General features: G+C 36.0%; 1 protein-coding gene across 2 annotated transcripts in view; it reads left to right on the forward strand.

The window, feature by feature from the left end:
• KPNA5 (karyopherin subunit alpha 5) overlaps nucleotides 1-23,091 on the forward strand; it is a 49,085-nt gene that overhangs the window by 18,092 nt on the left and 7,902 nt on the right. For both annotated transcript variants that reach the window (XM_060283564.1, XM_030853613.2), the window contains 6 exons: nucleotides 11,894-11,993; nucleotides 14,600-14,763; nucleotides 16,789-16,867; nucleotides 18,778-18,903; nucleotides 19,474-19,601; nucleotides 22,554-22,732. In XM_060283564.1, the coding sequence (XP_060139547.1) occupies nucleotides 11,894-11,993; nucleotides 14,600-14,763; nucleotides 16,789-16,867; nucleotides 18,778-18,903; nucleotides 19,474-19,601; nucleotides 22,554-22,732 (776 nt within the window). The remainder of the gene's footprint in view (nucleotides 1-11,893; nucleotides 11,994-14,599; nucleotides 14,764-16,788; nucleotides 16,868-18,777; nucleotides 18,904-19,473; nucleotides 19,602-22,553; nucleotides 22,733-23,091) is intronic.

Genomic DNA, 23,091 nt, shown 5'->3' on the forward strand with positions numbered 1-23,091 from the left:
ATAATATTCCATTGTATGGATGTACCACATTTTGTGGTACATTCGTCAGTTGATGGTCATTTGGATTATTCCCACCTTTTGACTACTGTGAATAGTACTCCTATGAATGTTCGTGTACAAGTTTTTGTTTGAACACCAGTTTTCAATTCTTTTTACATATTACCTACCGGTGGAATTGCTGGGTAATGTAGTAACGCTATCTTTAACTTTTCAGGAACCACCAAACTTTTTCCACAGTAGCTGCACCATTCTACATTTCCACCAGCAGTGTGTGAGGGTTCCAGTTTCTCCACTTTGTCACCAACATTTGTCTGTTATTCTGATTTAAGCCATCCTAGTGGATGTGAGGTGGTATCTCATTTTGCTTTGATTTGCATTTCCTAATGACACTGAACATGTTTTCATACATTTGTTGGCTATTTGTGTATCTTCTTTGGAGAAATATCTAACTCCTTTGCATATTTTTAAATTCAGTTATTTGTCTTTTTGTTGTTGAGTTATAAGAATTCTTCATATATTCTGGATAGATTCTTGTCAGGTATATGATTTTTAAATATTTTTTGCATTCTCTGGGTTGCCTTTTCACTCTTGATAATTTCCTTGATTCACAAAGTTTTTAATTTTGATGAAGTCCAACTTGTCTATTTTTTTCGTTTGTTGCTTATGTTTTTGGTGTCATTTGTAAGAAATCATTGCCAAATCTAGGGTCATGAAACCCTTTTGTTTCCTTCTAATAAGAGTTTTATAGTTTTATCTCTTATATTTGCATTTTTGATCCATCTAGAGCTATTTTTTTAATATGACATGAGGTATATGTGGACATCCACTTGTTCCAGCATGATTGGTTGAAGAGACTGTTCTTTCCTCATTGAATGGTCTTGACACCCTTGGTGGATATGAGTTGACCATCCATGTGTGAGTTTATTTCTGGATTCTTACATTCTGTTCCATTGATCTGTACGTCTGTCCTTATGCCAGTAACTGTTTTGATTACTGTAGCTTTTATGGTAAGTTTTGAAATCAGGAGGTGTGAGTCCTTCAGTTTACCTTCAAATTTTTTTTCCATGTTGTTTTAGCTGTTCAAGTTTCCTTGTAATTCCATGCAGATTTGATGCCTCACTTTTCCATTTCTAAAAAATACCATTGGCATTTTGATAGCGATTGCATTGAAGCTGTATATCACATCACTTTGTGGAGTATTTCTGTTGTAACAAAATCAAGTCTTCCATCTGTGAACATGCGATATCTTTTAATATAATTAAGTATTCATTAATTTCTTCAACAATATTTCATAGTTTTTATTGTACAGGTCTTGGTTAAATTTCATCTTTAAGTATTTTATTCTCCTTGATGCAATTTTAGATGCAGTTATTTCTTGGATTTTTTGACTTGTTCAGTACCCAATGTATGGAAATACAGTTGATTTTTGTGTGTTGATCTTGTATCCTGCACCATTGTTGAATTCATTTATTAGCACTATTTGTTATTTTGTGGATTTTTTTGGATTTCTATATATAAGGTCATGTCACCTGTGAATAGTGATAATCCTTCCATTCCAATTTGGATGCCTTTTATTTATTTTTATTGCCTTATTGCTCTGGCTAGAGCTTCCAGTACAGCATTGCATAAAAGTGGTAAAAGCAGGTATCTTTGTCTTGTTTTTTATCACTCTTTCACCATTGAGAATGATGTTAGCTGTGGGTTTTTCATAAATAACCTTTATCATTGAGGTGGTTTCCTTATATTCCTAGGTTGTTGAATGTTTTTATCATGAAAAGGTGTTGGGATCTGTTAAATGCTTTTTCTGTGTCAATTGACACCATCACATGTTTTTTTCCTTCATGCTATTACTGTGGTGTATTATATTGTTTGCTATTGTTCATTGGATCATCTTTGCATTCCTGGGATAAATCCCATTAGTTCATAGTGTATAATCCTTCTAATATGTTGCTGGATTCAGTTTCCTAGAATTGTGTTAAAGATCTTTCGTATCTACTAGGAATATACATACATACTTGTGGTGTCTTTGGCTTTGATATCAGGGTAATGCTGGCCTCATAAAACAAGGTAGGGCACAGCTGGAACTCGCAGCTTGGTGTCTCTTTCCTCCACTGTCACAGAACTGCCCCGGAGCCCGAGGGGAGGGCGGCCTCACTGAGGCTGCCGGATCTGGAGGGGCCCCAGCGGCCAAAGCTGCGACAGTTGTGGAGACGGCAGGCCGGGGAAAGATGGTGGAAGACTAACACGTGGAGATCACCTTCCTCTCCACAGATACATCAGAAATACATCTACACGTGGAACAACTCCTACAGAACACCTACTGAACACTGGCAGAAGACCTCAGACCTCCCAAAAGGCAAGAAACTCCCCACGTACCTGAGTAGGGCAAAAGAAAGAAGAATAAACAGAGGCAAAAGAATAGGGACAGGACCTGCACCAGTGGGAGGGAGCCGTGAAGGAGGAAAGGTTTCCACACACTAGAAGTCCCTTTGCGGGCGGAGACAGTGGGTGGAGGAGGGGGGAAGCTTCGGAGCCGCAGAGGAGAGCACAGCCACAGGGGTGCAGAGGACAAAGTGGAGAGATTTCCGCACAGAGGATCGGTGCCGACCAGCACTCACCAGCCCGAGAGGCTTGTCTGCTCATCCACTGGGGCGGGCGGGGTTGTGAGCTGAGGCTCGGGCTTCGGTCGGAGCGCAGGAAGAGGACTGGTGGTGTGAACACAGCCGGAAGGGGTTAGTGCACCACGGCTAGCGGGGAGGGAGTCCGGGAAAAAGTCCGGACCTGCCAAAGAAGCAAGAGACTTTCTTCCCTCTTTGTTTCCTGGTGCGCGAGGAGAGGGGATTAAGAGTGCTGCTTGAAGGAGTTCCAGAGACGGGTGCGAGCCGCGGCTAACAGCGCGGACCCCCAGAGATGGGCATGAGATGCTAAGGGGGCTGCTGCCGCCACCAAGAAGCCTGTGTGCCAGCACAGGTCACTCTCCACAACCCCCTTCTGAGGAGCCTGTGAAGCCCGCCACTGCCAGGGTCCCGGGATCCAGGGACAACTTCCCCGGGAGAACACACGGCGCGCCTCAGGCTGGTGCAACGTCACGCTGGCCTCTGCCAACACAGGCTCGCCCCGCACTCTGTACCCCTCCCTCCCCCTGCCTCAGTGAGCCGGAGCCACCGAACCAGTGGCTCCTTTAACCCCGTCCTATATGAACGAAGAACAGACGCCCTCTGGCGACATACACGCAGAGGTGGGGCTAAATCCAAAGCTGAACCCCGGGAGCTGTGCGAACAAAGAAGAGAAAGGGAAATCTCTCCCAGCAGCCTCAGGAGCAGCGGATTAAATACCCACAATCAACTTGATGTACCTTGCATCTGTGTAATACATGAATAGACAACGAATGATCCCAAATTGAGGAGGTGGACTTTGAGAGCAAGATTTATTATTTTTTCCCCTTTTCCTCTTTTTGTGAGTGTGTGTATGTGTATGCTTCTGTGTGAGATTTTGTCTGTATAGCTTTGCTTTCACCATTTGTCCTAGGGTTCTATCCGTCAGTTTTTGGTTTTTTTTACTTAAAAAAATTTTTTTTCTTAATATTTTTTTATTTTAATTACTTTATTTTCTTTTATCTCCTTCCTTCCTTCCTTCCTTCTTTTTCTCCCTTTTATTCTGAGCCGTGTGGATGAAAGGCCCTTGGTGCTGCAGCCAGGAGTCAGAGCTGTGCCTCTGAGGTGGGGGAGCCAACTTCCGGACACTAGTCCACAAGAGACCTCCCAGCTGCACATAATATCAAACGGCGAAAATCTCCCAGAGATCACCATCTCAACACCAACAACCAGCTTCACTCAACGACCAGCAAGCTACAGTGCTGGACACTCTATGACAAACAACTAGCAAGACAGGACCACAACCCCACCCATGAGCAGAGAGGCTGCCTAAAATCATAATAAGTCCACAGACACCCCAAAACACAACACCAGACGTGGACCTGCCCACCAGAAAGACAAGATCCAGCCTCATCCACCAGAACACAGGCACTAGTCCCCTCCACCAGGAAGCCTACACAACCCACTGAACCAACCTTAGCCACTGGGGACAGACACGAAAAACAACGGGAACTATGAACCTGCAGCCTGCAAAAAGGAGACCCCAAACACAGTAAGATAAGCAAAATGAGAAGACAGGAAAACACACAGCAGGTGAAGGAGCAAGAAAAAACCCCACCAAATCTAACAAATGAAGAGGAAATAGGCAGTCTACCTGAAAAAGAATTCAGAATAATGATAGTAAAGATGATCCAAAATCTTGGAAATAGAATAGAGAAAATGCAAGAAACATTTAACAAGAATCTGGAAGAACTAAAGATGAAACGGGCAACAATGAACAACACAATAAATGAAATTATAAATACTCTAGAAGGGATCAATAGCAGAATAACTGAGGCAGAAGAACGGATAAGTGACCTGGAAGGTAAAATAGTGGAAATAACTACTGCAGAGCAGAATAAAGAAGAAAGAATGAAAAGAACTGAGGACGGTCTCAGAGACCTCTGGGACAACATTAAACGCACCAACATTCGAATTATAGGGGTTCCAGAAGAAGAAGAGAAAAAGAAAGGGACTGAGAAAATATTGAAGAGATTATAGTTGAAAACTTCCCAAATATGGGAAAAGAAATAGTTAATCAAGTCCAGGAAGCACAGAGTCCCATACAGGATAAATCCAAGGAGAAACACACCAAGACACATATTAATCAAACTGTCAAAAATTAAATACAAAGAAAACATATTAAAAGCAGCAAGCGAAAAACAAATAAAAATAATTCCCTTGAATCCCCATAAGGTTAACAGCTGATCTTTCAGCAGAAACTCTGCAAGCCAGAAGGGACTGGCAGGACATATTTAAAGTGATGAAGGAGAAAAACCTACAACCAAGATTACTCTACCCAGCAAGGAACTCATTCAGATTTGATGGAGAAATTAAAACCTTTACAGACAAGCAAAAGCTGAGAGCGTTCAGCACCACCAAACCAGCTTTACAACAAATGCTAAAGGATCTTCTCTTGGCAAGAAACACAAGAGAAGGGAAGACCTACAATAGCAAACCCAAAACAATTAAGAAAATGGGAATAGGAACATACATATCGATAATTACCTTAAATGTAAATGGATTAAATGCTCCCACCAAAAGACACAGACTGGCTGAATGGATACAAAAACAAGACCTATGTATATGCTGTCTACAAGAGATCCACTTCAGACCTAGAGACATGTACAGACTGAAAGTGAGGGGATGGAAAAAGATATTCCATGCAAATGGAAACCAAAAGAAAGCTGGAGTAGCAATTCTCATATCAGACAAAATAGACTTTAAAATAAAGACTATTAGAAGAGACAAAGAAGGACACTACATAATGATCAAGGTATTGACCCAAGAAAAAGACATAACAATTGTAAATATTTATGCACTCAACATAGGAGCACCTCAATACATAAGGCAAATACTAACAGCCATAAAAGGGGAAATTGACAGTAACATATTCACAGTAGGGGACTTTAACGCCCCACTTTCACCAATGGACAGATCATCCAAAATGAAAATAAATAAGGAAACACAAGCTTTAAATGATACATTAAACGAGATGGACTTAATTGATATTTATAGGACATTCCATCCAAAAACAACAGAATACACATTTTTCTCAAGTGCTCATGGAACATTCTCCAGGATAGATCATATCTTGGGTCCCAAAGCAAACCTTGGTAAATTTAGGAAAATTGAAATTGTATCAAGTATCTTTTCTGACCACAATGTTATGAGACTAGATATAAATTATAGGAAAAGATCTGTAAAAAATACAAACACATGGAGGCTAAACAACACACTACTGAATAACAAAGTGATCACTGAAGAAATCAAAGAGGAAATCAAAAAATACCTAGAAACAAATGACAATGGAGACACAATGACCCAAAACCTTTTGGATGCAGCCAAAGCAGTTCTAAGAGGGAAGTTTATAGCAATACAATCCTACCTTAAGAAACAGGAAACATCTCGAATAAACTACCTAACCTTGCACCTAAAGCAATTAGAGAAAGAAGAACAAAAAACCCCCAACGTTAGCAGAAGGAAAGAAATCATAAAAATCAGATCAGAAATAAATGAAAAAGAAATGAAGGAAACAATAGCAAAGATCAATAAAACTAAAAGCTGGTTCTTTGAGAAGATAAACAAAATTGATAAACCATTAGCCAGACTCATCAAGAAAAGAAGGGAGAAGACTCAAATCAATAGAATTAGAAATGAAAAAGGAGAAGTAACAACTGACACTGCAGAAATACAAAAGATCATGAGAGATTACTACAAGCAACTCTATGCCAATAAGATGGACACCCTGGAAGAAATGGACAAATTCTTAGAAATGCACAACCTGCCAAGACTGAATAAGGAAGAAATAGAAAATATGAACCAACCAATCACAAGCACTGAAATTGAAACTGTGATTAAAAATCTTCCAACAAACAAAAGCCTAGAACCAGATGGCTTCACAGGCGAATTCTATCAAACATTTAGAGAAGAGCTAAGACTTATCCTTCTCAAACTCTTCCAAAATATAGCAGAGTGAGGAACACTCCCAAACTCATTCTACGAGGCCACCATCACCCTGATACCAAAACCAGACAAGGATGTCACATAGAAAGGAAACTACAGACCAATATCACTGATGAACATAGATGCAAAAATCTTCAACAAAAGAGTAGGAAACAGAATCCAACAGCACATTAAAAGGATCATACACCATGATCAAGTGGGGTTTATTCCAGGAATGCAAAGATTCTTCAATATACACAAATCAATCAATGTGATACACCATATTAAGAAATTGAAGGAGAAAAACCATATGGTCATCTCAATAGATGCAGAGAAAGCGTTCAACAAAATTCAACACCCATTTATGATAAAAACCCTGCAGAAAGTACACATAGAGGGAACTTTACTCAACATAATAAAGGCCATATATGACAAACCCACAGCCAACATCGTCCTCCAATTTCACAGTTTGTATGGAAACACAAAAGACCCCGAATAGGCAAAGCAATTTTGAGAAAGAAAAACGGAGCTGGAGGAATCAGGCTCCCAGACTTCAGACTATACTACAAAGCTACAATAATCAAGACAGTATGGTACTGGCACAAAAACAGAAATATAGATTAATGGAACAGGATAGAAAGCCCAGAGATAAACCCACGCACATATGGTCACCTCATCTTTGATAAAGGAGGCAGGAATGTACAGTGGAGAAAGGACAGCCTCTTCAATAAGTGGTGCTGGGAAAATTGGACAGGTACATGTAAAAGTATGAGATTAGATCACTCCCTAACACCATACACAAAAATAAGATCAAAATGGATTAAAGACCTAAATGTAAGGCCAGAAACTACCAAACTCTTAGAGGAAAACATAGGCAGAACACTCTATGACATAAACCACAGCAAGATCCTTTTTGACACACCTCCTAGAGAAATGGAAATAAAAACAAAAATAAACAAATGGGACCTAATGAAACTTAAAAGCTTTGCACAGCAAAGGAAATCATAAACAAGACCAGAAGACAGCCCTCAGAATGGGAGAAAATATTTGCAAATGAAGCAAGTGACAAAGGATTAATCTCTAAAATTTACAAGCAGCTCATGCAGCTCAATAACAGAAAAACGAACAACCCAATCCAGAAATGGGCAGAAGACATAAATAGACATTTCTCCAAAGAAGATATACAGACTGCCAACAAACACATGAAAGAATGCTCAACATCATTAATCATTAGAGAAATGGAAATCAAAACTACAATGAGATATCATATCCCACCAGTCAGAATGGCCATCATCAAAAAATCTAGAAACAATAAATGCTGGAGAGGGTGTGGAGAAAAGGGAACACTCTTGCACTGCTGGTGGGAATGTGAATTGGTACAGCCACTATGGAGAACAGTATGGAGGTTCCTTAAAAAACTACAAATAGAACTACCATATGACCCAGCAATCCCACTACTGGGCATATACCCTGAGAAAACCATAATTCAAAAAGAGTCATGTACCAAAATGTTTATTGTGTCTCTATTTACAATAGCCAGGAGATGAAAACAACCTAAGTGTACATCTTCAGATGAATGGATAAAGAAGATGTGGCACATATATACAATGGAATATTATTCACCCATAAAAAGAAACAAAACTGAGCTATTTGTAATGAGGTGGATGGACCTAGAGTCTGTCATACAGAGTGAAGTAAGTCAGAAAGAGGAAGACAAATACCATATGCTAACACATATATATGGAATTTAAGGAAATAAATGTCATGAAGAACCTAGGGGTAAGACAGGAATAAAGACAGAGACCTACTAGAGAATGAACTTGAGGATATGGGGAGGGGGAAGGGTAAGCTGTGACAAAGCAAGGGAGTGGCATGGACATATATACACTACCAAATGTAAAAGATAAGCTAGTGGGAAGCAGCTGCATAGCACAGGGAGATCAGCTTGGTGGTTTGTGACCACCTAGAGGGGTGGAATAGGGAGGGTGGGAGGGAGGGAGACGGAAGAGGGAAGAGATATGGGAACATATATATATGTATAACTGATTCACTTTGTTATAAAGCAGAAACTAACACACCATTGTAAAGCAGTTATACTCCAATAAAGATGTAAAAAAGAAAATGGTAGGAATGTTCTCTTCTATTTCCTGGAGGAGTTTGAGAAGGATTTCTTTAATGTTTAGTAGAACTTACCAGTGAAGCTGTCTTGTGCTGGACTTTTCTTTATTGGAAAGTTTTTGATTACTGGTTCAGTATCTTTTATTGTTATGTATCTATTTAGATTTTCTGTTTCATCTTGAGTCATGGTAGTTTATGTGTTTCTGAGAAATTGTTCATTTCTTCTAGGTTATCCAGTTTGTTGGCTTACAATTGTTCATAGTATTCTCTTATAATTATTTGTATTTCCGAAAGATAAGTAGTAATATCCCCACTTTCATTCCTAATTTAAGTCTTTTTTTCTTTGTCAGTCTAGGTAAAAGTTTGTTTATTTTGTTGATTTTTCTTTCAAAGAATCAACTTTTGATTTAGTTCATTTTCTCTAGTGTTTTTCTCTTCTCTATTTCATTTATTTCTGCTCTTTATTATTGCCTTCCTTCTGCTAGCTTGGGGTTTTGTTTGCTCTAATTTTTTTAGTTTCTTAATTAAGATGAAGGTTTATGTTATATTTTTTTGAGATCTTCTTTTTTCATGTAGGTGTTTTCAGCTATAATTTTTCCTCTGAGCTTTCACTGCATTCTGTAGGTTTTAGCATGTTGGGTTTTCATTTTCATTTATTTCGAAGTATTTCCTAATTTCCTTGGAAGTTTTTTTGACCCATTGGTTGTGTAAGAGTATTTTACTTAATTTCCGCATATTTGTGCATTTTCCAATTTTCCTTCTTTTAGTGATTTTTTGTTTCATTTCGTTGTGCTCTATATGATTTCAATCTTTGCAAATATATCAGATTTGCTTTGTGATCTAACATGGAGTGTACCACTGCACCACTGGGGAAGCCCTATATTGAGGTTTTTAACAATGATTCTATAGCTGTCTATTTCTCCCTTCAATTCTGTCAATTTTTGCTTTGTATGCTTGCTCTGTTGCTATGTGTTATAACTTCATGATGGATTGTCATTCTTATCAATATATAATGTTCTTCTTTATCTCTTAAACAATTTTTGACTTAAATCCATTTTTCTCATGCTAGTATAGCTCCCCTGGCTCTCTTTGGATTATTACTTGCATGGAATGTTTCTGCCACCCTTTCACTTTCAACCTGTTTGTATCTTTGAATCTAAAATGAGTGTCTTGGGCTTCCCTGGTGGTGCAGTGGTTGAGAGTCCACCTGCTGATGTGGGGGACACACGTTCGTGTCCCAGTCCGGGAAGATCCCACATGCCGCGGAGCGGCTGGGCCCGTGAGCCATGGCCGCTGAGCCTGCGAGTCCAGAGCCTGTGCTCTGCAGCGGGATAGGCCACAACAGTGAGAGGCCCGCGTACCACACACACACACAAAAATTAAAATAAATAAATAAATAAAAGGAGTGTCTTGTGAGTGCATTACAGATGGTTCATGAATTGTTTTTGTTTATTTCTGTTTTTTTTAAATGCATGCTGCCAGTCATTGCCTTTTAATTCTAAGTCAAGAGTTTAGTCCATTTACATTCAGTGTAAATACTGATGGGGAAGTACTTCTACCATTTTGTTGTTTTCTATGTGTCTTATGGCTTAAATCTTTTTTTGTTCCTCAGTTCCTTCCTTCTTGCCTTCTTTTGTGTTTAATTGATTTTTCTTTTTTTTGGTAATATACTGTATTGATTTACTTCTCATTTCTTTCTTAGTATATTTTTTAGTTATATTCTTAATGGTTAATCTAAGGAGTACAACTAACATCTTAAACTAACAACAACTTTGAATTTATACCAATTTAGTCTCAATATTATACAAAAACTCTGTTCCTTTACATCTCTGTCGTACAATAAGTTACTGTTGTCACAAGCTACATTATTAAACATTGTGTGCCTGTTAGCATAGATTTGTAATTATTGCTCTATGTATGTATCTTTTAAATCATAGAAAAAAGAGAAATTATGAACCAAAAATAAAATAATACTGCCTTTTACATTTACCTGTGTAGTTATTTTTAGTTATGTTATTTCTTCATATGGCCTTGAGTCATTATTTATTGTCCTTTTATTTCAGGACATTTTAGGTATTATAGTTATTCTTATAAAGCAGATCTACTAGTGATGGAATTTCCTCAGCTTTTGTTGTTCCTTCATTTTTGAAGTGTAATTTTGCTGGATATAGAATTCTTCTTTGACAGTTTTCTTTCAGCCCTTCAAATATATTATTGCCTTCTGTCCTCCATGGTTTTTGATGACAAATCAGACATTCATCTTAATGAGAGAGTTCCTGGTTAGGCAAAACAAAGGCAAGCCCTTCATTGGTCCTTCAGGGAGTACCCAGACAGGTCAAAACAGAGAAACACAATTCCTTGGAAACAAGTCTCCATAGCCCCTTTTGGAACCAGAACTCACAGTGGGAACTCCAGCTTTTGTCTTCAAGGCTGCTTCCAGGCTGGGGAGGGTATTGGGCAAAGGCAAGTTATATTGCCAGAAAGCTCTCCTACCACATTTCAGCCCCTTCCTGATTAAAAGTTTACTTGCTTATTGTGAACTTTTACTTTCTTGGAGAGTTCTGATAAAGTTGATTCTGACAGAGTTTGCAAAATTTTTTTGGTGTTTTGGGGAAGGATAGGCCCCCAGAGTTCCCTTCTCTACCATTTTTGCTGAAGTCACTCCAGAACAAGAATTTTTTTTAAAGCTAGGTTCTCTGTACTTCTAGCAGGTTGATAGCAGGTTGCAGATGAAAATACTAAGATAGGCAATCTGTTTAAAACAAAACAGAAGAAAACAAACTATCTCTTCTCAACAGCTGATCTTCATTCACTTTGACTCTGTAGTTCTTACTTCATGAATTTGTGTAGTGTATTATTTTCACGGTTAAAAAAAGTAATCTAATAATATACTCTTTTTAAAATATATAGAAATTAATAAGTCAGTTTACCATAGCACTCTTTATTTTGAACATGTTTTATATCTTATAAGAATCCATTCAGGTCATATTTTTAAAATTTTCAAAATAGAGCTGTGATATGTTTATTTTTGTTTCTGGAAATATAATGAATTTTTAAAAATTCCTTTTCCTATTTTACCAGGTCGGTTTGAATTCCTTCTAAAATATATTAAGAATTTTTATGTTATGATAGTAGAAAACAGCTAAAGAGGAAAAATGAATGTAAAGTGACAATTCCTTTTTTCTTTTTCTTGGCAGGTTATTAACAAATTCAAACAGACTTACAACAACCAGAAATGCAGTATGGGCCCTCTCAAATTTATGTAGAGGCAAAAATCCTCCTCCAAACTTTAGTAAGGTATTTGTAAAATACAAAAATTAAGGAATCTGTCTACATAAACTTTTAAGTCTCCTTATTATAGAGTTTTAGAGATTAAAGGGACTTTACTCTTTTTTTAGTAATTACTTTTTTTATTGACTAGACAATATTTGCACATACATAAAATCAAAAGATATACAATGGAAAGGCTCACTTTATTTTCCAAAAAAAAATGTCTGCCAAATATCTAAGACTGAGTAACGATTAACAGTCTTTTAAGTAAAAATGATATTCCCATGGGAAAAAATAGCTAATTCAGCTTGTAACTCAAATGAGTGTTTTTCCTGGGGATCACCATCTTACTTTTTTGATATGCAGAAGTGTTCTATGTGTATTCCCCATTTTATCTCAATATATTCAGAAGACATATATTCAAGGGTTGAGATTTAATAAAATTAGTAATTTTTACTGCTTCAAGGTTATTCTTCCTCCCCACTTTTAACTACAAGTGTGTGGACATGAAGAATAGAAAGATCTGTGGTACATTTTGGTATCACTGCTTTGATTTGTGCAAATGTGCTGATAGTTTTACCCACCGTTTCTTTCTTTTTTTTTTTAATGTCTTTATTGGAGTATAATTGCTTTACAATGTGCGTTAGTTTCTGCTGTATAACAAAGTGAATCAGTTATATGTATACATATATCCCCTCTTTCTTGTGCCTCCCTCCCACCTTCCCTATCCCACCCCTCTAGGTGGTCACAAAGCACCTAGCCGATCTCCCTGTGCTATGCAGCTGCTTCCCACTAGCTATCTGTTTTACATTTGGTAGTGTATATATGTCAGTGCTACTTTTTCCCTTCTTCCCAGCTTACCCTTCCCCCTCCCCGTGTCCTCAAGTCCACTCTCTACCTCTGGATGTTTATTCCTGTCCTGCCCCTAGGTTCATCAGAACCTTTTTTTTTTTTTTTTAGATTCCATGTATATGTGTTAGCATACGGTATTTGTTTTTCTCTTTCTGACTTACTTCACTCTGTATGACACCCACCATTTCTTTTATATTTTTCATGCAAATGTCAACAAAATGAAAAAGGCCAATTATGTGTTAGTATAATTATGAAAATAGTTTTGGCATTAAAGACCCCCTAAAGTTTTCAAGGGGGTCCATGGACCACACTTTGAGAGCCACTGCCCTACAACACTGCTTAATATCTACCTAATTCCCTCTTCTTTAAGTCTTTGCTTAGAAGTTACCTGTTCCATGAGCTCTACCCTAACTACTGTATTTAGTGTAATCTATCACTATCCCCCAGCCACAGACCCCCACATTTTACTCTCATTTTTTAACACCTTTTAACATAATATGTGTTTATTATTTATATTAACTTAAAAAAAAATCTTCCTCTAAAATGTAAACTCTTTAGAGTTAGGAATCTTGGTCTTTTTTGTTTACTTACATATTCCAAACTTACAGTGTAATATCACATTAATAGGGCTTAAGACTTTTGTTAAGTAAATTTTCTGTGATTTTCTATGAGACAGATTCCTTTATCATTCAGATTTTTTTGAAATTTTATTTCCACAATCATATTTTATATTCTCAACAATAATTTTGTTTGTTCTTTGATTGCTCATCTTCATGTAGAATTTTGTTCTTTTATGGTTTCAGCAAATGTTCTTATCTGTGGATTTATAATTTTGGAAGTTTTCTTTTTTCTGATGTCTGTCTACATTTTTGTTTTGTTTATTGTTTGTTTGTCTTGATCTCTTTCCTACTGGAGGCTCTCCTCATATATCTGGTGATCCTTGACACGCTGGAAATACTCAGGAGGCAGGCACTAAAAAGCTGATTGGAAGATGGGTGTACAGGCTTGTTATCTTATGGGCTTCATTGTAGGATAATTGGGCAGCAAAACCATATTTTCTATGAGGAACTCAAAATTTCAGTATGTTTTCTAAAACCGTTTTGTTTCTCTAGAGACAGATTTTCCACTCTCCTATTGGAAGGTGGGTAGATTGGGTTGACTAGGTAATACCACTGGAGATCTGGGAGCTGGGAATTGCAAGAGGGCTGGAAGTTTTCAATTCAATCAGTATGTAACTTTTACTTAATCTCTATAGTTTCCAATCCAGTGTTTAATTTCAACCTCCTCTATGCTTGATACCCCAAAATTCAGTTTCTGTAGTTCACCAGTTGTGGTCAGGTATAAATGTCTACTGGACTCCTCAAAGATGAGATTTGTATTGCTATTTTTTCTTTTCCTTGTTTCTGAGAAGCCAGAAACAAATGCTTTTATTTTACTTTCTTAAAACTAGAACTCTGTAGGACTTTGTTTTTTAAATCATTGAGGGTGTGTGTGTATGATTTGGACATAGACAGGGCATCCCAAATAAGTATTTAATTATTTTTAAGAACTTTAAATTACCACATATCTTATTCAATATAAGATAAATAGGAATCGTAATCAGTTTCATATTTATATATAGTTTTCATGATCATAATTTTAAAACAATAGAATGTCTTAGTTTCTCTGGTATTTTTGTAGCATTAAATTTTCATTTTAAACAGAGTAGAAACAATTTTCCTAAAGAAACTTTGTTTTAGATAGAGAAAAATTTTAAATACTGGCTCTTTCTTCCCTTCCAGGTTTCACCTTGCTTAAATGTCCTGTCACGATTGTTGTTTAGCAGTGACCCAGATGTATTAGCAGATGTGTGTTGGGCCCTTTCTTATCTCTCCGATGGATCCAATGATAAAATTCAAGCTGTCATTGATTCTGGAGTCTGTCGAAGATTGGTGGAACTTTTGATGTAACTATAATTTATGGTTAATAAGTGTATGATTGTGTTTTAAGTTTAGCAGTTAGAGTAATGGCCTTCTAAACATCTCAAGAATCACTATCTTCAGGAAAGATTGAAAAGCTACCAAGTCCACTCTGCAGAATAGCTATAATACTGAGAATTTGACCCTTAAACTTAGTTCTTATATCCTCTATTTGGAACTAATCAGTTTGTTAATGAATTTTACTAGTTTTACTAATCTCTTCAGGAATGGGCGGGACTTAATTCAACAAGTATTTATGAAATGCCTATTACCTGCTAGTTTTGTGCAATGTATTAGTGATATATGGAATACAGTTCCTGCTCTCACAGAACCAATAATCTAGTTAATTGTTCATTACAGTAATTAATTTGTGTATAAGTCCGTGCAGTGAAAAGCATTTAGTATTTCACTTGTATTAAAGATCATGTTTCTTTTTGCTGGGCTGTTATTGCTACCTTCTTTAAAAAGAACAGATTTGCTTTACAAAGAAGTTAAAAAGTTGTAAGAAAACTTGTTTTAGAAAGATATTGTAGTTTCCTCATCCTCTTCTTTTAAAAAAGTGTATAATCTTTCATCCTTTCTTCTTTTGTCAGAAAACCATTAGGTAGGCCTAAACAAGGTAGATGGTAGAAAAAGAGAGGTTCGATAAGGGGTTGTAGCCCTAGCTTGAGGACAGCATCTGAGGAGGATGGGAAGGCAGATCCAACAGGGGGATCAGATCAGGACCCAGGTTAAGGATGGCACCCACTAGAGCAGAGCAGGTAAGCAGGCTGGAACAGGGGTTGGAGCCAACACACTATGGGATAGGATAGCAGCTTAGCTGGATCAGAAGACTGGTCATATATAGAGAGATTATGATCATGGAAGCCAGCTTCTTATTCTTAGAAAATGGAGATATACATATGAAAAGGAGAAAAGCCAAAATAATCTTGTGTTATTAGATCTGAAATAGAGGTATCAGTGTGAACTCATGGCTTTCATCATAAAAAGATAGATATAGAAAAAAATGTATATGTAAATATATGTGTATATATGTTATGTGTCCTCTTAGGGGCCTGAGAGCAGTGACACATCTGTACTAACAAGATGAGCACACCAAATGCATAAATCTTGGTTTTTAAACACTATTCTCCACCACATAGAGTTAACAGGTTCTTGAAGAAATGACTAACTCCAGGGCTGGGACTGAGAAAAAAATAAGATGAACCCAGAAAGTAATGAGTACTCAAAGAATAGAGAAATGTCAAAAGCCCACAGAAGTCCACTTGAAGGGACTCCTACTGCTTAAACCTGGGATGATTTGAGCATTGAAATAAATTGTAGTAACATAACTTATTGAATAAAATAGGAATCCATGAGTCCACACTAAAATAAGTAGATAGATCAATAGATAGAAAAGACACATAGTTGAAGTGATAGCATTAGAAAATCATCATGAGCAACAATACTAATAATTATTAATAATTCAGACAATAAATATCAAGATATGCTAAAACTTATGGTGAAAGTAGGTTAAGGAATGGGATTTTACATAGTCTAAAAGTAGTATTTCTTCACAAAACAATTATAAAGGGAAAAACAGTAGTGTTAAAGTGAAGAAATCTGGGAGACACCATCTTAAGTGACCAGAGGCCAGTGCCACTATACTGGACAAAATAGATACCATATGCCATCCAATACTATGTAATGAAAAGACTGTATAGTTTTTGTGACCTCAGCCAAAAGCATATAACTTGGTCTTAATCACTGAACAAAAAAACTCCCAAATAACTAGCTTGTGATTGTCAAAGGGAAAACTAAGGAACTGTTTTGAGTTGAAAGAGGCTAGAGAGACATGGGTGCAACACGTGATTCTGGGTTAGATTCTTTGTTATAGGAATATTACTGAGATAATTAGTGAAACTTGAATGGGATCTCTGGGTAGAGAGTATGCAAGAATTTTCTGTACAATTTTTGCAAATTTTCTTTAAATTTTAGTATAGTATGTAAGTTCATATTTTTATTACTTTTAGGCACAATGATTATAAAGTTGTATCACCTGCATTAAGAGCAGTTGGTAATATTGTGACTGGTGATGATATACAAACACAGGTGAGTTCAGACTTTAATGTGATGAACTGGTGACATAATGAACTTTAAGAAGTTTATCATGTTTCATACCACTTGATTACATATTAATCAAGATGTTATCATTACCATAATTATGCAGGCATCTACAATGTGACAGTAAGCATATTTTTGATAGTAAGCAATCCATCTCAGATACCTCTATCTGAAAGCACTATCCTAGACCTATATTGATGTAAAGAAGTACAAGATAGGAGTTCAGCTCTTGAGGGGTTTACAGTTCAATTGAGGAGAAAATATATATTGAAACAAAGCAAATTACCTGAGGTAGTATGTTTGCTGAGAACTGATTTGTCAGTAAATAGTATAAAAATTTAAAAAAGAGATCCGTGTGCTGAGAACTCTGTAGATTCCATAAAGGAGTTGGAACTAAAGCTAAATCTTAAAAGTGGAGAAGAATTTCAGCAGACTAGAAGAAATTCATGTGACTGTAGGTACAGAGACAGACGTGTGAGTTATGTTTAAGAAGCGTGAAACTTGACTGGTAAAGAAACTGCTAGTGAGATGGTGATTGGTTATAAATAGGTTAAAAGTGGGGTTGGAAATGGAAGGGCCTTTTATAGTAAATTGAAGACTGATTATGAGAATGGAAGGAATGATAGCAAGGAAACATTTCCAGATTGGTAACTAACTCTGTGTGTGTGTGTGTGTGTGTGTGTGTGTGTGTGTGTGTGTGTGTGTGTGTGTCTTTGTCTGCCTATCTTGGAGGATGGTGAGGTGTCAAGAAAAAAAGGTGTGTTGTCAGATTGACTTCAGATGTGGGGTGGTCTTTCTTGAAGACAGAAGCTTAAACTCTGAAACATTAAATCCTCCTTTGTTTGCCATCATAAAGTAAACTTTTTATTCTAATCTACATTCTTTCAGTTTTAATATTTTAAGGTCATATTTAGATACTTACCTTAGTTATCAAACAGATCTTTAGAAATTGATAGTTATTAATTTAAAATAGCTCTTTAAAATAAAATGCACTTCTAAACATACACTGTTTTGAGCAGAATTTCGGTGCACTGCTTCATATGTTTTTAACCAAGTAAACTTAATGTAAATCATTGTGGGTACTGTGAAAATGGAACATAATTAATCTTGCCATGGAATAAAGAATGTAAAGAGACAAAGCAGACTATACTTACTTAGAAAAGGAAAATGGAAAATGGAACAGTAAAAATTTTAATGAAACAAACAGACTTATACACATTAAGGTTTCGTAACAGTTATGGAATTAGATACTTTCAGACTGTTTGAGATATGTTGATAGACAGATATATTTTTCCCTGTATATTTTTTTCATTTGGCAAAACTTAGAGGATGGTTGCTGACCAATCACTAAATCTCTCTTCAAGTAGTTGTATCAGTCGAACTGTGCATGTATTTGTAAACTTGAAGGACACACCTCTGAATATGCTGCTTTTATTTGCAGATGAGTGGATTGAGAGCAGGGCACCTCACTACACCAACATTGAACAACTTTTGGCAAATTGGGAGGGTAGAAGACAGCAAGTGCTTAAGTTTTACTTTGAGAGGAATTGCTTTTTTCTTTTTTCTCAATGCAGTTAATGATTTTTAATGCAGAATGATTTTTGTGTTTCTAAATAGTATTTTTCTTTGAAGTTTTGAATTTTATTTATTTTTTATACAGCAGTTTCTTATTAGTTATCTATTTTATACATATTAGTGTAGCTGTGTCAATCCCAATCTCCCAACCACTACCACCCCCTGCTTTCCCCCCTTGGTGGCCATACGTTTGTTCTCTACATCTGTGTCTCTATTTCTGCCCTGCAAACCGGTTCATCTGTACCAAATAATTAGTATATTTTTGTGTAGTTTTTCTCCAAAAACTTTCTATTTCCATTTTTTGTTGTTGTTGTTTGTTTTAGGTAATTTTAAATTGCTCTGCATTACCCTGTCTCTTACACTTATTGAGTAGCTCAAAGGAGTCAATCAGAAAAGAAGCCTGCTGGACTGTTTCAAACATCACTGCTGGAAATAGAGCTCAGATTCAGGTAAATACCTTTCAGATCTGAAAAAACAAGAAGATCTCAGGAGTCATTTTGGGCGAAAGTCAGCATTTTATCAGTGATTTGTTTTTAGTGAGTTACTAAAAAAAGATTCTTAAAAGATTCTTGAAAAGTGTTTTAAAAACTGGACTTTCCTCCTTTAAAATAATAACATTTACTTGTAGTAGGCATTCTAGTACCGTGCCTGACGTTTAGTCTTTAAAAAGGGATTGAATTTTATTAGGCTTAAATATAAGTTAGGCAATGATCTTCCTCTCAAAGCTTTTAAATAATGATTTATTAGTGTCCCATCAAGCTCCTTGAGTCAGTGATGACTAATGCATTTTGATCAATCATATGTTGGTGCTTTATCATCTTTAAAATTTATATTCTGCTAATATATTCTCCAGTCTTAAAAAGAAAGTATGTGAAAGTTTGTTGGAAGATTGGAAATAAAATATTTCCAAAGGTGTTTCCAAAAAGTCATTTTAAAGCCAACAAGTTTCAAAATTCATCTACTTCCTAATATTTTTAAAATAGTATTTGCATTGATTATGATTATTTTTTTCTCCTCAGGGTGTTATAGATGCAAATATTTTTCCTGTATTAATTGAGATTCTTCAGAAAGCAGAGTTTCGCACCAGGAAAGAAGCAGCTTGGGCGATAACTAATGCGACATCAGGAGGCACTCCAGAACAGATAAGGTGTGAAACAGATTTTTTAAACTGTTTTATAAATGTAAATAGGACAAAATTTCAAATAATACATATTTTTTATTTGTTGATGAAACTAAAACATTATTTCTAAGTTTCTTAAGCATTTCTAATATGAAATGACAGCATTTGTTATATCAGTTATTCATTCACAGTGGTTTATTTTTTTCATTTAAAGTATAATTAACATCATTCTCCTTGGCAGACTACTTATGAAAAATCAGAGGTTTAAAAAATCGAAGAAGCCTGTGTTAATTTGAAAAATATACTATCATAGGCATTAAGTATTTTTTAGGTCATTAAAATCACATGCATGTAACTTTATAAAATGGCTAATAAATTTAAATATCCACTTATTTAAAATAAAATTGAAACAGACATTCCTAATTGGTTGTTAGCTTTACCTATGGATAGTATCTCACTTTTATTTTTCCATAAATTATTCTTTTTTTTTCTTAGGATAGCTTTTTGATTCTAGCCTTTTATTGTTTATTTGTTTCTTTTACTAACAATATAAATAATAGGTATATGGGCTTTGAAGTCAGCCTGCTTTCAAATCCTGTTCCTTTAATAAAAGATGTGTGACCTTTACAAAGTCATTTAGTCTCTCTAATCCACAGTTTTCTTCATTTTTTAAATGGATTCAATAATGGATAGTACCTTGTGGTAGTATGTTGACAATTAAATGTAATTTGTACATTTAAAGTGCTTTAGCATGGTGCCTAAACGTTAAGGTCTGTACTAAGATTAGCTATTATCATTATTATAATTTATTATAATTTTTATTATCAATTCCTAAATCTCTTTTCATCTTCTGCTTTCACTCTTTTTTTTTTTTTTTGGCTGCACCTTGTAGCTTTCGGGATCTTAGTTCCCTAACCAGAGATAGAACCCATGCCCTCTGCAGTGGAAGCACAGAATCCTAATCATTGGATTGCCAGGGAATTCCCTGCTTTTACTCTTTTTTCCTTGATAGCAAAATTCTACTTTGCAATTCTATAAAAGCCTGACTTCCTACAGAATCTTCTTGTTCTGAGGATCCCTTCATGAAACTCAGGACTTTTTAGGTTTCTTGAAGTGACTATTTAGGAAATATTTTCTAATGCATATTTGATTTATTTCTTAATTTATAAAACAAGAAGTCAGTCTGCTATGCCATTTTACAAATCATGTAGAGGATTTTGAAATCTACTTATTGGGAGATCATTGTCTATTATTGCCTTCATTTCTACTGTTATCTTCTTTTCTCAGATTCATATCTCTACATGTTGATAACATCTGTCTGCTTTTTATTTTCCATTCCTCTTCTTTGATTTAATTAGTATTATTTCCATTTCATTTGTGTCATGAATACAAGCAGTAATAAAACAAGGTCTTTCATTTGTTCTAACTTGTATTTTTTTTAATGCTGGTGTTATTTTTATGTGCTTAGGGGCCCAAAGTTTGTCCACCTATAAACAGTTGTATTTTTTTCCATTTATTTTCATCTTTGTGTCTGTTCCGTATATTATTCCTTAAAATGTATTAGTATGGGGCTTCCCTGGTGGCGCAGTGGTTGAGGGTCCGCCTGCTGATGCAGGGGACACGGGTTCGTGCCCCAGTCCGGGAAGATCCCACATGCTGCGGAGCGGCTGGGCCTGTGAGCCACGGCTGCTGAGCCTGCGCGTCCGGAGCCTGTGCTCTGCAACGGGAGAGGCCACAACAGTGAGAGGTCCGCGTGCCGCAAAAAAAAAAAAAAAAAAAGTATTAGTATGAATCAGGTGTCCAAACTGAGATCATTATTTTTCTAGCCAGTTTTCACTATTTCATTAACTCTACATATATGGGAAGAAGTCTTGATCTCAGATAAGGTTCAGCATGCATATCACTAATATTTACTGAGTGCCAGTTGTTGTGCTAAGTCGTTTCAATTATTGAGCATCAGCAGTGCATCAGATACTTTCAAGTATTTTCTTTTCTTTAACTTTATAACTCTGTGAGATAGTTATTCATTCAGCAATTATATTTGATCAGTCACAGTAATAATAGTATATGGCAAGTGAGTGCTCCAGTGAAGGTATGCACATTTAAAAAAGCCAGGGGGTGGGGGGATGGAAACTGTTACTGAATACCTGCAGTATTCTTACAGCAACCTTCTGTGTTTGGTACTATTATTATTCCCACTTAAGATGTGGAAACTGAGGCACAGAGAAGTTACTCAAAAATCACACAACTAATAAGGAGTGTAATTAGGACTTGAAGCCATGCAGCCTGGCTTTAGAGCATATTTAATATGGACTTCAGGACATGCTTAATGTGGACTTTTTGCCAAGTGAACAAATCAGTTACTTTAAGGAGCTAATAACAACTAGAAAAGGAAAAAAGCATTAGGAAATGAGTAGAATAGTTTTTGTGATCATTATTTATTAAAATTATTCACAACATGGCCTGTTTTGCTCCTAGAAGCCGTCTATGCTTTTGAAACATAGCAGATGTTTTAGAACATTAACTACAATTGTTTTTGTGGGAAATTTCCTGAAGTTTGATTTAGATGTCTTCTCCATCTTCATTTCTACCTATCCCCATATGACTCCATGTGTTTCATGGGCCAACTAACCATAAAAATCAAAACCAAAAATAAACCTTGAGCCCATTATTCTTAGTGCTCATATGCTATGCAAAAACAGGTGTAAGTACCAATTTGCTTGCATGTATTTTTTTCTAATATTTGTAATACCATTTATTGCTAATTATGTTAAATTATGAAACTAGGAGAGTAAGAATTTTCAGGTTCCTATGTAAGTAAAAATTTAAATTTTTTGATGTTTTAGATTGTATAGGAATACTTAATTGTTTATGTAGCATTTCGCTGAAGAATATTTTCATGTCATTGCTATAAATAATATTTATTTAAATCTTTTAAAATGTTTTTTCCCCACTTTTCTTTTTTTAATTACTCTGAAGGTATTTGGTAGCCTTAGGCTGCATTAAACCACTTTGTGACCTATTGACTGTTATGGACTCTAAAATAGTCCAAGTGGCTTTAAATGGACTTGAAAATATTTTACGTCTTGGAGAACAAGAATGTAAGCAGAATGGAATAGGCATTAATCCATACTGTGCCCTCATTGAAGAAGCATATGGTAAGCAGTCAAAAATTTATAATTACTATCAATTTTTTTAATTGAGATACAAGTGATATATTGGTTTCATGTATATAACATAGTGATTCAATATTTGTATATACTGCAAAATGAGCATAATAATTTTAGTTCATGTCATGAAACATAGTTAAAAATTTTTTTCTTGTAATGAGAACTCTTCAGATTTACTGTCTTAGAAGCTTTCAAACATACAATACAGTATTATTAACTATAGTCCCCATTGCTGTACATTACTTCCCCAAAGATTGTACAAACTAGAAGTTTGTGCCTTTTGGCAGCCCCTTTCACCCATATAATTCACCCCCCACCTGCTGCCTCTGGCAACCGCCAATCTGTCT

Source organism: Globicephala melas, chromosome 14, assembly GCF_963455315.2.
Source record: "Globicephala melas chromosome 14, mGloMel1.2, whole genome shotgun sequence".
NCBI classification, from domain to species: domain Eukaryota; kingdom Metazoa; phylum Chordata; class Mammalia; order Artiodactyla; family Delphinidae; genus Globicephala; species Globicephala melas.